Source organism: Carcharodon carcharias, chromosome 13 (genome assembly GCF_017639515.1).
Source record: "Carcharodon carcharias isolate sCarCar2 chromosome 13, sCarCar2.pri, whole genome shotgun sequence".
NCBI classification, from domain to species: Eukaryota; Metazoa; Chordata; class Chondrichthyes; order Lamniformes; family Lamnidae; genus Carcharodon; species Carcharodon carcharias.
This window is the reverse complement of record NC_054479.1, coordinates 59,045,722-59,067,923: the sequence shown is the minus strand read 5'-3', so window position 1 is coordinate 59,067,923 and position 22,202 is coordinate 59,045,722. Positions and strand designations below refer to the sequence as shown.

At 46.1% G+C, this 22,202-nt stretch overlaps 1 protein-coding gene across 1 annotated transcript in view; it reads right to left on the bottom strand.

Annotated features, from left to right (window-relative positions):
- rsph14 (radial spoke head 14 homolog) overlaps window positions 1–22,202 on the bottom strand; it is an 876,175-nt gene that overhangs the window by 9,606 nt on the left and 844,367 nt on the right. Inside the window, exon 5 of the mRNA XM_041203455.1 lies at window positions 9,626–9,762. Coding sequence (XP_041059389.1) covers window positions 9,626–9,762 — 137 coding nt within the window. The remainder of the gene's footprint in view (window positions 1–9,625; window positions 9,763–22,202) is intronic.

Below are 22,202 nucleotides of genomic sequence, written 5' to 3'. Positions count from 1 at the left end.
CAGGCACAGGCATACTCCTAACCCGCACTGCAAGGCTGCACTGTTAGCATGAACCATGGGGGAGACTGGTCCAAACTGGGATGTGACATTGCAAGGGGCTGTGAGCGCCTCCACCAGTGACTGCTTCATGGCCAGTTTTAGCAAGGAGATTGTACAATGTGCTCAGTCATCCAACTGTTCTGCAGTCCACTAAAACACTCATTAGTTTGCAGTCTGTGCCTGAGGGGTGTAAAATTCTGCAGCGCTTGGTGGCACCTTCATGCCTCTGTATTGCTTGAGTGGGCAGATAAGCTAGAGACCCGACTCCAATCATGTTAATGTGGCTGCATCTGAACTGTCTCAGCTGTGGAGGAATGGTCACTTTATACAAGGTTTCCCTAAAGCATGGCTGCTTCCCTCCCTCCGATTCCTCACGGGCTTGTGCACTACCATCAACCGCAGGGCAGCCCTTGCACCCACCCCCACGTTGCCTCAACTGCAGGGCAGCCCTTGCCCCACCTCCCTCTAATGTGTCTCAGCTTTGAAGTCCAACAGGTGACCCGGGCAAGCGCTGTGCAACGTTACTGTGCACTTACCTCTGAGTCCCCCTCGAAGTGCAGCCCGCCATGTGTACGCCTTATTATGCCGTTGTAAACCACGCCGGTGTGCAATCATGCTGACAAGGGCAGATGATCCAGCAGGGAGGATTATTCCGGCCAGCTGCCCTTATAATAATATGCAGGTATATTACAATGAGGTTCCTGTGTCCAATGGTGGCAAATGCAGCCCACCATCGACGGGCTGAGCGGACAATTGCAAATTAGTTTCACAACGTTGTGAAACCGATTTCTGGCCTTCTCGCCATACTGTCCGCTCACTCCACTGAACACGCCTGACCCAGCAGACATGGAAAATTCTGCCAAGTGTAAAACAGGTGATAGTGAATCAGCAGCTTGCTTTACATCACTCCTGATTGTCATAGTCAATGAAAATTGGGCTGTTTCCGTAAGGGGAAAACAATTTAAGGCACCAGTTTTACAACTGAGTAACTAGTTAAAAATCAAACCCAGCATCTTGAGCTACTCCCATAAGTTTTACTATCTGATAGTGCTTTCACCAGAAATTTGATCCATTTGCAGTTGCACAAGGATTGAACAGAAAGCCTCCTTCACTTTGTTTTGGCTAACCGGGCAGAATTTAAACTGAGAAATGGGTGTGGTTTGGGTGCAGGCAGGGGTTAAACCCCCCAAAAATGTTGGCAAGTCAGAAACTCAAGATGAACCTGTGGCGTCTAGTTTTTAATTAGTGCTTTCAGAGGTGCGCAGGAAACCCCCATGATGACAGGTCACTAAGTGGCAACCCAGCATCCTGGCTTTAACAGCCAATGGTTTCCTGAGCTGTGTAAAATGTGCCAGCATCAACAAGGCAACAGCATAGTGAGGATTCGTTGCTTTATGATAGTGACAGGCTGTAAAGCCTTTAAAGACTGAAACTGTGCAGCTGTTTTCCCTGCCAATGTGAAAGGCTTGTGCTCTTCTGACAGCATGTGTTCACAACTTTATCGGTGAGTTCAACATTTTCAAAGTCACTTCACTTATTTTGGATGTTCTTCCCCTTGATCTGCGTTTCTCTGCTGCCAGCTTTCACTGCAGAATGGGAGCAGCTTATGAAGCTCAAGCTTGGAACAAGACATGCAGAAACTGTAACAGCAGCAGCTGCCTTCTCCTCAGCCACATTTTACTCCACAGGACAGAGGGGATGGATCCAGCTTGAAGGATGTGATACCCGAAAGCACAGGCTATAATGGCAGAAGATCAGTTTTGTCGATGACGGAGCCTCAGGAGACTCAAGCTTTACCAATAACTCATCGCCGACATCTGCAGCCTCGTGGCACAAGACTTCCTTCATGTGGACCGGGTGATCATGTATTGCCTGTGGTCGTCAAGGTCCCCACAACCCCCGAATTTCTTCGCTTCCAGCTCCTTTCAGGAATTTGCTGGTGACATCCACAGGACTTCACAATCTGCTGCCCATAAGTGCCTACTGCCATGCTTGCCAGGGTGGCCACTTACATCCACTTTGCTATTGATGATGACAGCCAGAAGCAGAAGGTTCTCATTTTTCGCTGCAGTGGATGCTTTCCCACAGGTACAAGAAGTCACAGTCTGCACTCAAGTGACTGTCAAGGCACTCTCAGGTCAGCCAGCGGTTTTAGTTAATGGAAAGAGATTTCACTCCATTGGGGTTCAGCTGGTATGTAGCAAGTCTGTGCAAGATAGCCAGGAAGCCACAATGATGCCATCATTCTGAACCAGTCACATCTCCCATAGGTCTATGCTCCTCTAAATACAGTCAGTAGGCGGCCCCTTGGAGATAAGGATTACCTTCTAAGGATGTGACTGATGAGGAGTCCTATCATTGATGCAGAACAAAGGCACAACTGGGGCCACCTAGCACAAGGACACTCACAGAACTGCTTATTTCACATGTTAACAAAGAAAGTCGATAGCTCTGAACAGTTCCACAGGTACTAGAGCTTCACCTACAATGGCCACTCTTTACATCTGAATCTAGGCATTAGTTGGCACTGGGGTATTTGGACATTGGCTACATCACATCTCATTACAGTCTTGTCCGCCTGATGTCAGCATGGTGCACCCACTTTCCCCCCTAAACGGCTACACAGTAATCAGCAGCAGGAGCACTGGTTGCTGTTTCCCCCATTAACTAATGATACAGAGATCTATCATAGTGCTTTCAACGCTGCCCTGGCTGAGATTATTTAATTCGGAATTAAGGCAAGGATGGACCCAGGGACCACTGTGGTTTATACTACTCCATAGCACATTACATGTTATATTCAGCCATACAACTACTGAGGAAGCCTTGCTATTATGTTTTTATCAAACCAAAATAAATTTGACAAAAATAGAAAGACATATAAATACAGGGGGAAAGAGGAAATCTCATTCTGTTGTCTATCAAATCGTATCCAGAAATAACCCAATTATTAGTCTCTGAGTCCCATAGCTGCGTCATTCAACCATGCAAATGATATTTTATTATTTGTAAATTTCAGATGCAAGTAGAACTGAGTGCCCCAGTGAAACATCTCAGCTGTTTACTGCTCTCTCTGAATTGCCTTTAATTGGAGCGTCTCATGGTAATTTCCGTCTCCTGTGGCTCATTTCCTCTTTCTTCACCACCTAATGCATCAAATATTCAAACTCTGTGACCTAAGGAAATTCATTCGCCCAGCCACGATGCTGCAGAACTTTCAGGGCATGGAGGGCACATTGATGGGCTCCCAGAAGAACAAAATATTTTACCGGAGTAATTAGATTTCAACAAGTGAGGTCTGTCAGCCACTGATCCCAATCCAGAAAGTCATAGGAGGGCAATAATTTAATTACAGGGAGTTGGAGTATGGGGCTCCTATGCTTCAATATATCATTCAGTAAGAGAGGGGTATATGGTAGGAGGTATTCCTTTCTGTTCTCTTCTTTTCACAGAAGCATAGAATCATAGAATTCTTACAGAACAGAAGGAGGCCATTCTTCCCACTGGTCTGTGCTGGCTCTCCATAGGAGTAACTTATCTAGTGCCATTCCCCCACCTTCTCCCTGTAGCCCTGTACATTCATTCTTTTCAGATAATAATCCAATTCCTTTTTGAATGCCTTGATTGAACTTGTCTCCAACACACTCAGGCAGTGCATTCCAGATCCAAACTTGCTGCATGGAAAAGTTTTTCCTCATGTTGCCATTGTTCCTTTTGACAGTTACCTTAAACCTGTGCCCTCTTGTTCTCGATCCAACAACAAATGGGAACAGGTTTCCCCTTTCTACTCTTTTGATCATGCTAATGGCAGCTATGAACAAAAGGAGAAATAACTTGTTCCTATGCCTCAGGCTGGGTGCAATCTGGGGTGACTAAACCTCTAATCAGTAAGGGGCATCTGAGGAGATCAGCAATCAAGCTGGAGTGAGAAGGGAAATGAGTGAGTAACGAATTAGGTTCATGTGGGAATTTGGTGCACGGGGGAAAGAGGTGAAGTATACTTGGGAATTATTCTAAGTTAATAAAGAGAGTAATTAAATTAAGTTAACCAAATAACATAAGTAACTGGCTGATCAGGTGTTATGTTGCAGCTGTGGAATGTGGGAGCTTTTGCACGCTAAGGCGATCTATGAAAAACATGTCTGAAGAACGTGCAAGCAGCTTGAGGAATTCTGGATCAGGGTTATTGATCTGGAAGCTGAACTGCAGACACTGCACAACATAAGGGAGGGGGAGAAATACCTGAACACTTTTTTCCAGAAGACTCTTTTTAGAATTGGGTCATTCGTTTTGGTCAGCAATGAGGGACAGGAGGATGTGACCATGAGTGAGGCAGGTGATAGGACTGTGCAGACAGTAGTGGAGGAGCCTCAGGCTTTGCAATTGTCAAACAGGTTTGAGGTGCTCACAACCTGTGTGGGTGAAAGCAAGATCTGCAAGGTGGATGAGCAGACTGGCCACAGCACCATGGTACAGGAAGCTGATTAAGCTGGGGGAGCAAACAGGAATGTATGGTAGTAGGGGATAGTATGTAGTGGTAATAGGGGACAGTAAAGAGAGGGGGATTGACAGTGTTCTCTACAGCAAAGAGCAAGAGTCTAAAAGGCTGTGTTGCCTGCCCGGTGCCAGGGCTCAGGACATCTGCACAGGGCTGGAGGGAAACTTACAGTGGGAGGGGGAGGATCCAGTTGTCGTGGTCCATGTAGGTACCAATGACATAGGCAGGGCATGGAAAGAGATTCTGCATAGTCAGTATGAGAAGCTAGGTACCAAATTAAGAAGCAGAACACTTTCGGGATAGTTTTTTTTAGAGAAGCATGTTCTGGAACAAACCAGAGAGCAGGTTATATTAGACTTTGTATTGTGTAATGTGACAGGGTTAATTAATGACCTCAGAATTAAGGCATCCCTTGGTAGCAGTGATCACAATATGATTGAATTTTACATCCGGTTTGAAAGGAGAAGAGTGGGTCTAAGACTAGTATTTTAAACTTAAATAAAGGCAACTATGTGGGTATGAAAGCTGAGTTAGCTGAAGTGATCTGGGATACTAAGCTAGGGATAGGTCAATAGAGAAGCAGTGGCAGACATTCAAGGGGATATTTCAGAATACTCAGAATAAGCATATTCCACCTATAAAGAAAAATTCTAAGGAGAGGACCCATCATCCGTGGTTAACTAAAGAAGTTAAGGAAAGCATCAAACTTAAGAAAAAAGCATACAACTCCACAAAGATGAGTGGCAGGTCAGATGACTAGTCAGAATATAAAGAACAGCAGAGAATGACAAAAGGCTAATAAGGAGAAAGAAATTAGACCATGAGAGGAAGCTAGCTAGAAATGTAAAAATGGATATCAACAGTTTCTACAGGTAGTTAAAAGGGAAAAGAGCAAGTAAAGTGAGTGTTGGTCCTCTAGAGAGTGACATTGGGGAGTTAATAGTAGAGAATAAAGAGGAGGCAGTGGCATGGAGGTATTGTCACTGGACTGGTAATCCAGATATCCAGGGTAATACTCTGAGGACCTGGGTTTGAGTCCAACCATGGCAGGTGGTGGAATTTGAATGCAATAAAAATCTGGAATTGATGACCATTGCCAATTCAAGCAACAGTCATCCTTATCCAACAATCATGGAGTCATACCTTACAGATTATGTCCCAGGCACCACCATAAACATCTCAACATCCCTGAGTATGCCCTGTCCCACTGGCAGGACAGACCCAGCAGAGGTCGGCACAGTGGTATACAGTTGCCCTGGGAGTCCTCAACATCAACTCCAACAGGCCCAACATGGGCAAGGAAACTTCCTGCTGATTACCACATGCCACCCCCTCAGCTGATGAATCAGTGCTCCTCCATGTTGAACATCACTCGGAGGAAGCACTGAGGGTGGCAAGCGATCAGGTGTATTCTGGATGTGGGTCTTCAATGTCTATCACCAAGAGTGGCTCAATAGCACCACCACAGGCCGAGTCCTAAAGGACATAACTACAAGACTGGGTCTGGGGCAGGTGGTGAAGGAACCAAAAAGAGGGAAAAACATACTTGACCTCACCATCACCAACCTGCCTGCCACAGATGCATCTGTCCATGACAGTATTGGTTCGAGTGACCACCTCACAGTCCTTGTGGAGACGAAGTCCCGCCTTCACATTGAGGATATCCTCTATCATGTTGTGTGGCACTACCACAGTGCTAAATGGGATAGGTTTTAAACAGATCGAGCTACTCAAGACTGGGCATCCATGAGTGGTAGTGGGCCATCAGCAACAGCAGAATTGTACTCAACCACAATCTGTAACCTCATAGCCCAGCATATCTCCCACTCTACCATTACCACCAAGCCAGGGGGTCAATCCTGGTTCAATAAAGAGTGCAGGAGGGCATGCCAGGAGAAGCGCCAGGCTTACCTAAAAATGAGGTATCAACCTGGTGAAGCTACAACATAGGACCACCTGTGTGCCAAACAGCATAAGAAGCAAGCAATAGACAGAGTTAATTCCACAACCGAAGGATCAGATCTAAGCTCTGCAGTCCTGCCACATCCAATAGTAAATGGTGGTGGATAATTAAACAACTCACTGGAGGAGGAGGCTCCACAAATATCCTCATCCTCAATGATGGGAGAGCCCACACATCAGTGCAAAAGATAAGGATGAAGCATTTGCAGCAACCTTCAGCCAGAACTGCCGAGTGGATGATCCATCTCGGCCTTCTCTGGAGGTCCCCAGCATCACAGTTGCCAGTCTTCAGACAATTAGATTCACATGATATCAAGAAAAAGCTGAAGGCACTGGATACTGCAAAGGCTATGGGCTCTGCCAATATTCCAGCAAAAGTGCTGAAGACTTGTGCTCCAGAACTTGCTGCGCCCCTAGCCAAGCTGTTCCAGTGCAGCTGCAACACTGGCATCTACTTGGCAACGTGGTAAATTGCCCAGGTACGTCCTGTACACAAAAAGCAGGACAAATCCAACCCTGCCAATTACTGTCCCATCAGTCTACTCTCGATCATCAGTAAAGTGATAAAAGGAGTCATCAACAATGCTATCAAGCGGCACTTACTCAGCGATAACTTGCTCATTGATGCTCAGTTTTGGTTCTGCCAGGGTCACTCAGCTTCTGACCTCATTACAACCTTGGTTCAAACATGGACAAAAGAGCTGAACACCCAGGATGAGGTGAGAGTGACTGCCCTTGACATCTAGGCAGCATTTGACCAAGTGTGGCATCAAGGAGCCCTAGCAAAACTGGAGTCAATGGGAATCAGGGGGAAAACTCTCCATTGGTTAGAATCATACATAACACAAAGGAAGATGGTTGTGGTTGTTGGAGGTCAGTCATCTCAGTCCCAGGACATCACTGCAGGAGATCCTCAGGGTAGTGTCCTAGGCTCAACCATCTTTAGCTGCTTCATCAATGACCTTCCTTCCATTATAAGGTCAGAAGTGGGGATGCTCGCTGATGATTGCACAATGTTCAGCACCATTCTTGACTCCACAGATACTGAAGCAGCCCATGTCCAAATGCAACAAAACGTGGACAATATCCAGGCTTGGGCTGACATGTTGCAAGTAACATTCACGTCACACAAGTGCCAGACAATGACCATCTCCAACAGAGAGAACCTAGCCATCACCCTTTGACATCCAATGGTATTGCCTTCATGAATCCTCCACTATCAACATCCTGGGGGTTACCATTGACCAGAAGCTGAACTGGACTAGCCATATAAATACTGTGGCTACAAGAGCAGGTCAGAGGCTAGGAGTTGTGCGACGAGTAATTCACCTCCTGACTCCACTGCCTATAAGGCACAAGTCAGGAGTGTGATGGAATATTCCCCACTTGCCTGGATGAGTACAGCTCCAATAACACTCAAGAAGCTTGACACCGTCCAGGACAAAGCAGTCCACTTGATCGGCACCCCTTTCACAAACATTCACTCCCTCCACCACTGACGCACAGTAGCAGCAGTGTGTACCATCTACAAGATGCACTGCAGAAACTCACCAAGGCTCCTTAGGCAGCACCTTCCAAACCCATGACCGTTACCATCTAGAAGGATAAGGGCTGCAGATAAATGGGAACACCACCTCCTGGAAGTTCCCCTCAAAGCCACACACCATCCTAACTTGGAAATATATCGCCGTTCCATCAATGTTGCTGGGCCAAAGTCCTGGAACTCCCTCCCTAACAGCACTATGGGTGTACCAACACCACATGGATTGCAGCGGTGCAAGAAGGCAGTTCACCACCACCTTCTCAAGGGCAACTAGGGATGGGCAATAAATGTTGGCCCAGCCAGCAATGTCCACATCCCGTGAATGAATGAAAAAAAGAGCAGTTGAGGCCTGGCCATTGAATATATTCAAGTTGGAGTTAGACAGATTTCTGATCTACTAGGGAGTCAAGGATTATAGGGGGCTGGCAGGAAATTGGAGTTATGGACACAATCAGATCAGCCATAATCTTATTGAATGGCAGAGCAGGCTTAATGGGCCGAATGGGCCTCTTTCTTACAATCTCTCGTGCCCGATTATATCCAGCCCAGGAGTCCCACTGCAGACAAGTGAGTTTGATATTTTTCCCAGTGCACTGTGCAATCTGCTTTGATTGACAAAGTGGACATCAATTTTCCCTGGATATTTTAGGTGCTAAGGAACCTGAAAGGTGGTCAGGGTGGAGTCTTTACAACAGTTTAACCCATGTTAGACATCTTGGTAAAGGAGTTGAAGCTTGTGCTAGGAACAACCACCTGGAGGATCATTATGGAGTTGGTTGCCACTTAAATTGCCTGTTAGAGCCCAAGAAGAAGGCTGCATGGAATTGTGCTAATCAGGTGCCCTCTCTAAACACTGACCAGCTGACTGGGATTACATCCTTGCTGCCTGTGGTTTGAAGAGGACTTTTGAAACACATCGGAGACTTTCTGGGGACTTTGTCAAGATTTCACCAACAATCTAGTAACGTTCATTCTGGAAATTCCTTGAGGAGTTCATTAAGTACTCTGTTGCTATAGCTATTGGACATCTTATAGGAGACACCAGGAGAAAGGGGGTGCTTGATTGTACATCTCTTTGTCCCCTTGCTCGATACGAGAAATTGGAGGAGGACATAAGGCCAGGTAGAGCGGACCAGCTGCTGCAGAGGGGAGGGACAGGAGGAGTTACGAGACCCCTGTCTCCCCCAGCCCCTGTGTACCGATCATTTCTCCTAGGGACCTCCTCCACCATGACCTCTAGTGTTACGTCCGAAAAACCCGTGCATCCTCTTACTCGGTCCCTGATGAAACCTGATGTTGGGTGTGAGCCAGCACATTCCGCACATTCAGTGGAAGTGGTTGTGTGGAGTCAGTTACACTGCACCACAAAAATTGTATCTAATCAGTGCTTGAGTGGTAAACCTGCGGGTGTCTGTTAGCACCTCCAGGTGAATTCAAACTATAGTCATCAGCAATGAGGCCCAAAACTGTGTGTTAAAACCAGACTTTCAAATGGGCATATCTTGTTATTACAGCGCCCACTCAGCACCTGTTCACTACAATAATCTCCAGAGTCTCTTCTATATTGCTTGTCAGTCACTCACCTTGTGTGGTGATGGTGGCAAACATCAGCGCTCCTGCTGCTGCAGCCCTGACCTCAGACTCTGAGTCACTGAGCAGCTCCACCAGGATTGGGATCACCTCCTCATCGCAAACTTTCTTTTTTCCTTCCAAGGGCACACTGAATGAAAAAGAAAATGCAAAATGTAGCCAACAAAATCCACTTGTTACTCTATAGTAGACCAGAATCTTACACAGAATTAGATAGGGAGAGTAATTTGCTAACTTCCGAAAACGTACATGGGGATTGTGGTATATGATTAATCTGCGCCCATTCATTGCGATGAAGGCAGCATGTTAAATTTGCCACTTTAAATGATTTCTGCATGCAACCAGCACTACCTGTGGTGCTTATTGGCTTCACACAGTAGCAGGGAACCCAATAACCTGAGGTTTCTAGTATTTAAAGGCAGCCTGTATCTATTAAAGGAGAGGTGCTACATGGCTAAATGGCAATTGGGAGTCCTTTGTGAGCTGAAGCTGTGCCGTCAAAGATTGAAGAATGGTAGAACATGATAGAGAGTGTACACCAAGGTTTTCTGTTAAAGCACTGGAGGCCTTGGTGAAAGAGGTGGAACAGAAGAGCGATGTCCTGTATCCACACGGGGTAGGAGGCCCTCCAGGTACATGCTGAGGAGGCAGTGGGAAGAAATAATATTGGATGCCAATGCCAGGTTTGTTGCTCTTCGAACATGGATGTAGTGCATCACTTAGGCTGTGGCAACTGGCAAGACTAAAGCAATCGATGATGAGTATATCTGCAGAGTTAATTCTCCCTTACTTCTCCCTCATCCCTCAGCCTCTTCTGAGAGAGAAGCTGAGTGAGGGTGGTATAAGCAGGTGCCTCTTACTTTATCGTCTCCTCTCACCAAAACCAAATGTTTTTCCCTTTTTCATTTTACATACCTATAACATTTCACAGTACAGAAGAAGGCCCTTTGTCCCATGGTGCCTGCCCAGAGTGTGTAGGAAAATGAAGAGACTGAAAGTAAAGAAACACCAGCTACAAAATTTGACTCCTTGCTGCCTGCTCTCTCTTGGCACTATGAGCCTGCAGCGCACCTGCAGAATTCTGACATGAGCCACACTGGATGCCATTTTGGTGAGAGTATTAGTGTGGGGGCAGCGAGTGATCATCAGAGGACTGCAGAATAGAATTGTGACATTAATCAAGATGTAGTGCTAACATGAGCACTGCCATTTTGGAGTTGCAAGCTCCAGTTAACGCTTCTTAAACACACAGATGCACATGCACTGAGCAGCAGGAAGGTCTCCACATTACAGCTATTTAAAGGGATCATCAATTCCTTACAGCTTAGCTGCTGATTAGTTTCTGCTGCCTCTTGGTGCAATTGTCGTAATGTTTAGTAGTTTCTGGGTTTCTTTAAAGTTACTAAAACATGCTGAAGGACTTTGTTCAGAAACCAAGGATTCAGCACAATCCACTTCCCCCACTTGCCAAAAATGGATGCAGTGATATTCATTCCCTTGGGCTACCACCACAGGGAGAATGGGCAGAGGCGGCATAGAGGAGAACGAGCCGTTGGAAGAGGGAGGAAGAGAGGAAGAGGGGAAGAAGGGCTCTCTGCAGGAGGCCACATGTAACCAGGATGTTCAGAGAGCAATTCTTCAACTGAACCTCAGTGAGGAACATAGTGTGAGAAGTCTGTGCTTCTCTAAGAATGTCCTTACAGAAAACTGCCACCTGTAGTCTCAGAGCAGGGTGAGGGCAGAAGTGGCTGTGAAGGTATTGTGGCCATGAACTTTATCTGTCTGGCTGCTTCCAGGATCTACCATCTCCCTGTTTGCCGTCCCCTGTTGCATAAAGAGTGGTCCCTGGGTCTCTATTTCACAAGAAAGCTGAATGTATTTTACCCCATCTTGCCAGAGTGAAGCAGGGCAGAGTGAGTACACAAAATCATGAAGATTGCAGGCTTCCCTTTGGTGCAGGCATGTCACTTTCTGGCAGCACATATCGAGTTGGAGCTGGACTGTCAACTGGAAGGGATTCCACTCCCACAACATCCAGCTGATGTGTGGCCATACACAGCACACATTGGAACGCAGCATAATGTTGCAAGTCAATGCCCAAAATCTTGGCAGCAGTCATTATACCTTCATTCTGCAACAGTGTGCTGTGCCATCTACATCTCAGCCACCATGGCAAAGCAGAGGATGGCTATCAGACGACCAGGGCTATTTGCCTCACTCCATAAGCCATGCACACATGGACAACATGCATACAATGAAAGCCATGCTGCCACAAGAAATATGATAGAGCAGACCATTGGCACACTAAGAAAACACTTCTGCTACCTGGATCACTCAGGAGGAACCCTAATTAATTTCTCTGTAGAGTGAGTGTTGGTCTGCTGAATGCTGCACAATCTCACCATCATTGAGATGACAGTCCACCTACACAGTATCCAGCTAAGGAGCAGGAGGAGGAAGAGGAAGCAGAGAGATGACAAGGAGAAGGAGGGGACAAGGCATCCAACACAACCTCTTACTGGCCAGGTTGTCCGTGAACCACTCATCTGGCTGCGATACCAGTGAAAGCAACTCCAATCCCCCATTCACAAACTGCAGTCCCAGCAGCTTATTTTCCTTTTGTCTGTGATCATCATCATGTCCACTTGGTCACAATGTAAAAATCAAAATCAACCCAAAATAAACATTCTAAACCAAATTTATAAATAATCACACCATGTCACATTGCATAATATAGTTAAGAAATCATCCTTGTGCATTCCCTTAGCGCCTGTCCTCTGTGTGCCTTTCTTTATATCCTTATGTCTACATGCTTATGTCAATGGCTGCACTGTGGATGGTAGAAGGCTGTTGATTTTCACTGGGGAGACAGCAGATGGTCTTGCAGGACAGTCTTGAACAAATCTGGCTCTAGAAGTCCCAGTTTCAAACTGCACCACATCAATGTGAGTGACAGAGGTCTAGACTGATGGACTGACAAGCAACAGCAAGGGCACTGATGGATTGGCAGGGGTAGAGGCTGTGAGGTTTGGAAGGTGCTGTTGAAGGAGCCTTGGCGAATTGCTGCAGTGCATCTTGTAGATGGTGCACACTGTGCATCAGTGGTGGAGAGAGTGAATTTTTAAGGTGGTGGATGGAAAGCCAATCAAGCGGGCTGCTTTGTCCTGGATAGCAGCCATATATTACACACGTTGTCAGTATCTGAGCTGGTGGCTGAAATCGAGTGATGGGTTTCTTCTTCATCACTGTCTTCCTGCTTTACCACTTCTTGCTCTTCTATCACTGCCTGGCCAGGATGCAGTTTTTGGGTAACTGCAAAGTGAAGGCTAGGCTTATGATGAGGGGAAAGTGGGGCGCCAAGAATGAAAAAACAGTAAAAACTGGGAAATAGGAGTACTGGTCCAAACTGTTTTTTCCTTCTTGGCGGGGGGTGGGGGGGGGGGGGGGTTGCCTGGGGCGCATCCCCCCTCCCTGTGGATAGATCACATCTCTACCCTCTCCACCAAGGCATCCAGTGCATTGTCAGTGAAATTAGAGCACACTCTCTCCCCATTGCACCATAATTCATTCTCCTCCCTGTTCAGACTCTCTTCCTGCACAATCCCAGTACCTGCTCCAATCAGGATGCACCTCCCCTTTAAGAGATGCAGGCTGCCTTTAGGTGGTGCTGCCCTCATAGAAAGTTGGGCCACCTGCTGAGGTGTGCAGTCACTCAACAGCATGTTTAGTACTAGCTGCATACAGCAATCATACAAATTAGCAGGCAGCACTAAGTTGGCAGCCAGCACACTGTAGAACCTAGCATGGTGTAGCTTCTGATAGCCAATGTCTCCATTGCAGCATAAGCATAAGAATGAATGCTGCAGTGGAAGCTCAGATTGAAGTCATACAAGCTCGGACTGCTGCCATCATTGCTCTGGATGCCAGTGTCCAAAGGGGCTTCCAAAAAGCACCTCTGACAAATCATTTGGAATGCTGAAGCACTGCCCTTGGAGAGCCATTGGCTTTTGGAGTACAAATCTGATGCCCTCTCACAGGGTGATAACCTTCACGCTCTCATTCCTACCACTCCTCCAGTGTGCCCTTGTTGTTGGTGTCAGCCAGCCACCCCTGCCTGCTGCAGCTGAGATGATGCAGGGGCCGAGTAGGCCCAGAGCTGCCCAGGTACACCCTCCCAGCCTGCATGCTGTCTCATCAATCACAGGTCAGAAGTCTTCCACCAACTGTGGTGTAGTCACAGGGAAAGCAGCTCATAGAGGAGCTCATAGGGAGAGGAAAAAGCACATAGGAGATAGGAAGCAAAGGAATGCAAGGGAAAATGTTTGCTTTTGTATGTTTGATGTTATGGCTTAATTTATAAATTTGGATGGGAGTGTGAATTTTCTGTTTTTTTTAATTTTTGTGTTGCCAGGAAGATTTGACAGAGTGATAGAGGAAAGGTAAAGAGTTGGAACTCCTGGGAATTGGGGAGGTGTGGTTGAGTTTACCATTATCACTCATTAATTATTTCATCATTTAGAGCCTGGGCAGATAGGGGTTGTATATGTTGTTCCTTCCCGTCCTGGCCCTCCACTTCCAGTTGCATTTCCTCCTCCACTTTCTTCTCCTCCTCCTCTTGCTCCTCAGCTTCTTGCCTGATAGGTACTGATAAGCGCTGTTCCCTCATGGTGACCAGGTTGTGTAGCATGCAGCATGCTACCACCAATCTTGATATGAGCTCAGCTGAGTGGTGAAACCTGAAGAAGTACTGGTTGAGAATGCTGATGGTCTGTTTTATAATGGTCCTTGCCTACTGTGCACCTGTGCATGGATTTCAGGCGTCATGAGCCATATCATGAGTGGATGATCCCTATCATCCAGTAGCTGTGACTGTTGCAGAATGAAGGAATCATAACTACTGCGAAAGCAAAATACTGCAGATGCTGGAGTTTATGATGCTTGAGTTCCAATGAAAGGTACTGGACCTAAAAGGTTAACTCTGTTTCTCTCTCCACAGGTGCTGCCTGACCTGCTGAGTATTTTCAGCATTTTCTGTCTTTTTAAAAATTTTATGAATCGTGCCCGCTGCTAGGTTAACAGACATTCACTGGTATAATACGCTGCCTGTGGTCTCACACCAACTGCACTTTGAGGGAGTGGAATCCCTTTCAGTTCAGAAAAATGGCTGAGTTCACATGAGGCGCATGCAGAGCAATGTGCACACAATCAATGGCACCCTGAACCATGAGGAAGCCTGCAATCTGAACAAAACCTTCATGCTCGCTCCCAACTGCTTCTCTCTGGCAAGAGTCATAGAACCATTTACAGAAAAGAAGAAGGCCATTTGGCCCATCAAATCAATGTTGGCTTCCTGTAGAGTAAGCTAGTCAGTCCCATTCCCCTGCTCCATAACTGAAGTCCTGCAGGTTTCTTTCTATCAATTTCCCATCCAATTTCCTTCTGATATCATTGATCATCTCTGCTTCTATAACCCTCATGGACAGCGAGTTCCACGCCATTATCACTCGCTATGTGAAGAAGTTCTTCCTCACATCCCCCATTGCATCTCTTGCCTAAAAATTTAAATCTATGTTCCCTAGTTTTTGTACCATCAACCAATGGGAACAGTTTACTCCTTCACAACACCCTGTGGAGGATTCCCTCGGCGATCCACCAACCATCGATGAGCTTAAGCAGGCCATCCAACAGATGAAAACCAACAAAGCTTGTGGGCCAGATGGTATATCCACAGAGGTCTACCCTACTGGCAGCTATCAGCTCACGTCACAACTCTACCAGTGCATCCTCTGCCTCTGGGATGAAGAGGACATCCCCCGGGATCTCAAGAATGTGACCATCATTACTATCCACAAGGGGGACAGATCTGATTGTGAAAACTACAGCGGGATTTCCCTCCTGTCCATCATGGGTAGGATCCTGGCCGCATCCTCCTGAACCACCCTCATCCGGTCACTGAGGAGATCCTCCTGGAAACCCAGTGTGGCTCCGACCATCCCGGGTACTGCGGACATGGTCTTTGTGGCTGGACAGATCCAGGAAAAATGTCGGGACCGAAATCAAGAATTGTTCCTCGCCGTCATCAACCTGACCAAGGCGTTTGATTCTTTAAATCATGAAGCTCTATGGATTGTTCTCCAAGGCTTTGGTTGTCTGTTGAAGTTTGTCACCATCCTGAGATTCCTGCAGGACAACATGACCTCGACCATCCTGAGTGGAGGATCTGAAACTGACACCTTTCACATCCGGACCGGGGTCAAACAAGGTTGTGTAATCGCCCGCACCTTGTTCATCATTTACCTGACTGGCATTGTCCACCTCATCTGAGTGTCAGCATTCAGTATCGTCTGGATGGGAAGCTCTTCAACCTTGGTTGCTTCTGGGCAAAAACAAAACTCACCACCATGGACACCCTATACCTTCAGTTTGCGGGTGACTGCTGCGTGATGTCTCACTCTGTACAGGACATGCAAAGGATGCTTGACCTCTTCAACACCTCGTATAAGAGACTTGCCCTGTCCTTAAACATTACCAAGATGAAGGTCCTTTACCAACCTTCCCTGGGCCAGTCGAGCAACTCCTGTGCCAACATCCATGTAGAGGGGTGGCTCTGAAGTATTTTTAGCATTCCCCTTATCCCAGCAGCCACCTCTCCCAAGGGGCTACCATCGATGAGGAAGTCCAACACTGAGTCAACTGTGCCAGCGCTGACTTCTTCAAGCTGTGCCAACATGTCTTTGACAACAGAAAACTTTGGAAGTCAACAAAAGTTCTGGTTTATAAGGCTGTTGTTTTCGACCACCCACCTCTACTGCAGTGAAACATGGACTGTCTATCGATGTCACATTAAGATCCTTGAGAGCTTCCGCCAGCAATGCTTGCATTAAATCCTGGGGATCAAATGGGAGGATCGCTGGGCTAAGGCAAACGTCTTCCGTGAAGCTGCGTCTACCAGTATTGAAGCCCTGCTCCTCTGTAACCAATTCCAAGATGGGCCAGTGCGCCCGGATGCCCGAAAGTCGCCTCCCTTGGCAGGATCTCTTCTCACAGCTCTCCATTGATCAATGCTCAAAGGGCAGCCAAAGGAAACGGTATAAGGATACGCTCAAGATCACCCTAAAGCACAGGGGCATTAACACTACTGACTTGGAGGAGAATGCTGCCTATCACTCGGCATGGTGCCACCTGATCGATCAAGGCGCAAGCCATTTCGAGGCTCAGCGACTCGACAGCGAGACAGAACGCAGTGGCAGAGGAAGAAGGAAGCCAACCCCAGGCTGCAATTTCCATTCCCCTGCACAACAACGTGCCTCCCACTGCAGAAGAACATGTGGATCCAGAATTGGGCTCCTCAGACATCTGAAGTCTCACCAAGCCTGACGGACGTCATCCTCGATTCCGGGGGACTGCCGCCAACAGCGACCATCAGCTAATGGGAACAATTTTTTCTTGTCTATGTTATCTAAACCTGTTATAATCTTGTACACCTCTATCAAATCTCTCTTCAACTTCTTTTGCTCCAAGGAGAGCAATCCCAGCTTCTCCACTCTAACTTCGTAATTAAAATTCCCCATCCCGGGGACCATTCTTGTAAATCTTCTTTGTACCCTCTCAAGCATCCTCAACCCCTTGGGCTTTTTGGGTAGGTTTTCTTTTTATACAATGCACTTTTGCCTGTGGGAATAAGACAAAGCTATCTTTCTTTCTATAGAAAGCCTCTGTGATCTTGTTTTTTTAAAACATTCTTTCATGGGGGGTGGGTGTCACTGGCAAGGCTAGCATTTGTTGCCCATCCCTAATTGCCCTTGAACTGGCTTGCTAGTGGCCATTTCAGGGCAGTTAAGAGTCAACCACATTACTGTGGGTCTGGAGTCACATGTAGGCCAGACCAGCTAAGATGGTAGATTTCCTTCCCTAAAGGTCACTAGTCAACCAGATGGGTTTTTAATATGAATCAATGATAGTTTCATGGTTACCATTATTGAGACTAGCTTTATATTCTAGATTCATTAATTGAATTCGAAATCCACACGCTACCATGGTGGGATTTAAACCCATACTCCCAAAGTATTAGCCTGGGCCTTTGGATTACTAACCAAATGACATTACCACTATGCCATCATCACCCCTACACAGCAGTGTACTGCAAACTGTGAAATGTGTCTTGTACCTCCAGCGGCAGCCTGGAAGGAGGCAAATGCATCAAGGTTAAGAGTCAAGGTCACCTTGACAGTCACAGGCAATGATGTCCTTGTCCTGCAATGAGGTTGAAGTTGTGGCTGGAGCAGCTGACAAATTTCAGGCCTCCTTGGGGTGTTTGGTGTCACTGAAGCTGAGGCAATGAAATTGCTCCCAAAAGACCCTCTGCCGACGTTGTCCACTGTTGAGAGCCCTTAACTTCCCCCCTCACCCCCCTCTACTCCCTCTTCCTGCAACATGCCCTGCTCTGTGTGACCTTTCTTCGTTCCTTCAGTCATACTTAATTCCGAGAGGAATCCCTATCAGACCACCCATGTCTGGAAACAGCTTGTTTCTGTGCCAGCCTTTAAACTACCAAATAAAGTACTTCAGCACTGGCCAGAACACTCCCAGTAGGCTATTCAAACTTTAAACAAGTGTTGGAAAGCTCCAAAAATACATAGAATTGCAGCAGCAGCCAGAAAAAAAATTCCTGTTAATAATCTGTAAGTAGTCGATGATCCCTTTAAACATCACAGGTGGGCGCGGTTGTCTTCACATTGTTTAACATTACGTTCAGCTGTGCAAGGTTAAGAGAAGCTGTATGTTGGAGTGCAGTGTTTAAAGATGTTAGTGTTGGCATTACACACTGATTAACACCATAATCCACCTGCTCTGCATGTTGCCAGTGGTCATTACTAGTGCACACACAAACCCTTTTGCCAAAATGGCATCCGGTGAAATTACTGTTGGAAGTGTGCATGTCAGACACAGCTTTTGACCATCAGAAGGCTGATTAGCACCAATAAAGCAATCCCTACAGAACACAATTTCTCCCCTTCAGAATTTACAGCCCAATTCAGCCCAAATAGACTCCTCAGGTTTTTATGATGCGCACGAGGCTCTCACCTTCCTATTTCATCTAATCTTATCAGCCTATCTACTGTTCCTTTTTCCATCATGCTTATCTAACTTCCCTTTCAATATGTCTAGTTGCCTCAGCTACTCCATTTGGTAGCAAATTGCACATTTTAATCACACTCTGGTAAGTTTCTCCTGAATTCTCCATTGGAATGATTATGACTCTCTGATCTTTAAAGCTCCTCGTTTTGATCTCCCCCAAAAGTGAAGAATCTTCATATTTAATAGAATTTTAAAATCAATTTCTGTATGATTAATTTAATTTAATATTCTAAATCCATCAAGGTTAAAAGTGTTCAGTCCTAATTAATTTAATATAAAACACATTGATACCGAGGGATTAATTTTCTCTGGTAACACACAGGTTAATGTGTTCAGCTAAAATTCATTTCTACACCACTTCAATGCAGTGAGGATTAATTTTCAATGCATTAAGAACATACTATCAAAGGATATTAAACCCCTCAGCATACATCTGACTGGTTCTGTGCTGAGCATCATGACTGCTAGATGAATAGATTTGTAGCCTTTTTTTTAACCTTTTTTAAAATTTAAATGCATTTAATTTTAAATGCTAGACCAGCATTTATTGCCATAGCTAATTGCCTGTGAGAAGGTGGTAGTGAGTTGCCTTCTTGAACCGTTGCAGTCCATGTGGTGTAGGTCACCCACAGTGCTGTTAAGGAGGGGTTTCCAGGATTTTGACCCAGTGACAGTGAAGGAACGGCAATATATTTCCAAGTCAAGATGCTGAGTAACCTGGAAAGGAACTTCCAGGAGGCAGTGTTCCCATCTATCTGCTGCCCTTGTCCTTCTAGTTGGTTGAAGTTGGGGGTTTGGAAGGTGGTGTCGAAGGAGCCTTGGTGAGTTTCTGCAGTGCATCATGTAGTTAGTACACATTGCTGCTACTGTGCGTCAGTGCTGGAGGGAGCAAACATTGAAGGTGGTGGATGTGGTGCCGATCAAGTGGACTGCTTTGTCCTGAATGGTGTCCAGCTTCTTGAGTGTTGTTGGAGCTGCACTCTCACAGACAAATGAAGAGTATTCCATCACACTCCTGATGCGCCTTGTAGATGGTGGACAGGCTTTGGGGAGTCAGGAGGTGAGTTACTCGCTACAGAATTCTCAGCCTCTGATCTGCTTTTGTAGTCACAGTATTTATATGGCTAGTCCAGTTCAGTTTCTGGTGAATGGTAACCCCCAGGATGTTGATAGTGGGGGATTTAGCAATGGTAATGCCATTGAATGTCAAGGGGAGATGGTTAGATTCACTCTTGTTGGAGATGGTCATTGCCTAATACTTGTGTGGTGTGAATGTTACTTGCCACTTATCAGCCCAAGCCTGGATATTCTCAAGGTCTTGCTGCACGGACATGGACGCAACTGTTTCAGTCTATTCTATTCTATTATGAATGTGCTGTTTCATGTTAGGTGACAATTCAAAGGATGCTGGTAGGCATTCTGTACCTTACTCTTTAGGCTCTCATATTTCATGCCAGGAGCTAGCTATCTAGCGAATTGTGCACAAGACCCAGCTCCATCTCTGAATGGGTGGCGCACTATTGCTTAGAACAAGCCCTGCAGCAAGGCAAAAACAGAAACAGAAATACCTGGAGAAACTCAGCAGGTCTGGCAGCATCGGCAGAGCAGAGCACAGTTAACGTTTCAAGTCCTCAAGACCCTTCAACAGAACTTGTTGAAGGGTCATGAGGACTCGAAACGTCAACTGTGTTCTTCTCCGTCGATGCTGCCAGACCTGCTGAGTTTTTCCAGGTATTTCTGTTTCTGTTTTTGTTTTGGATTTCCAGCATCCGCAATTCTTTGCTTTCATCCCTGCAGCAAGGCATCATTTGGGGTTGCAGGCCTTGACAAGAAATTAGGACAATACAATAACAAAAAACCCTTGCAGCTATAAAACACCTTTAAACTACACTTCACAGAGGCATAATTAAAAATAATGGGCACTGAGCCAAAGGAGCTATTAAGAGTGGTATCCAAGTGCTTGACCTCGACACCTCGACTTTGGTTTCAAGGAGAGCCTTAAAGCAGCAGGGAATGGAGAGGCAAGCAGTTTAAAGAAAAGGCTGATCCTAATTGAACAAGTGTTATTCAACAATGTCACCCCATTCAAAAACTAAAGCAAAAATTCACCTGCACATTTGTTCAACCAGAGCTATTATCTAAACTTTGACTTATTCTAAAATGGAGCAAGAGCTGTAACAGGCCTTGGAGATCTCAAAGGAGCAAGGAAACAGAGAAATTAAATTTGGAAGTACTAAAGCTGGAGGATTACTCACTGACTGGTGAGGCGTTCTATGTTTTTGAATTCAGCCAAAAGCTGGATAACTTACCCTGCATTAAGACACATGGGAACACTGCTACTTGCAAGCTGCCCTCCAAGTCACTCACTATCCTGACTGGAAATATATTGCCGTTCCTTCACTGTAGCTGGGTCAAAATCTTGGAACTCCCTTCCTAACAGCACTGTGGGCGTACCTACACCACATGGACTGCAGCAGTTCATGAAGGCAGCTCACCACCCCCTTCTCAAGGCCAATTCTGAATGGGCAATAAATTTTGGCCTAGTCAGTGATGCTCACATCCCGTGAATGAATGAATAAAATAAAACTTGTTGCCCGGGATCTAACAGCCCTGATGTGAGGGTCAGTTTGAACTTTCTAAGCTCATTAGTACTTTCAGTACTTCAGCAAATTCATTTCAAACCTTATTTTCTCTCCAGTTAAATCGCACCATCAATTTAATTATGAGGAAACTGATTATCCAATTGAGAAAAAAGCAAGGTATTTATTGGGCCTTCAGGTTCATGCTAAATCCTGCTCGACATTCCACATTGGAATTCAGCTGTGACAGTCGTTCTCCTCCCAATGAAACTTACACATGGTGAGGCTCCCAACAATATTAAACTCTTCTTTGCACTATATGCTCATTTATATACTGAGGGCATTAATACTGGAGAAAGAGTCTTGTGCCAGAATGACAAACGTCACTACCTCTGAGCCAGAAGCTTTGGGTTCGAGTACCACCCCAGGACTTGATGGCCAAGGAAGGTGTGTTCATAATGTGGCCAAACAGGTTGAGTATCAACTTGTAAACTCTTCTAACATACGCTAATGGTGGGTAGTAAGAACGGGAGAGATTCCTCGTCAGCCATGAGATGGAAAGAAAATTGGTGTCCCTACCATCACTATCCATAGCACAACATGCGTGTAACAGTGTATGTTACACAGCAACCTAGACTCCTTGGGGGTTCCAACTGGCTGGGTGGCCAACAGCACAGGGTTTGATTCCCGTTCTGGCTGGGGAGGGTTCGGGATCTGCCTCCTTGACCTACCATGGTGGAGGTCGTGGCGCTATGGGTCAGACCTGCCTTCGGGCAGAGAACTGAAGAAGAAATTACTGGAGGCATTAGGCAGAATTTTATGACAACAGGATTTTACAGTCCCGCCGGAGTCA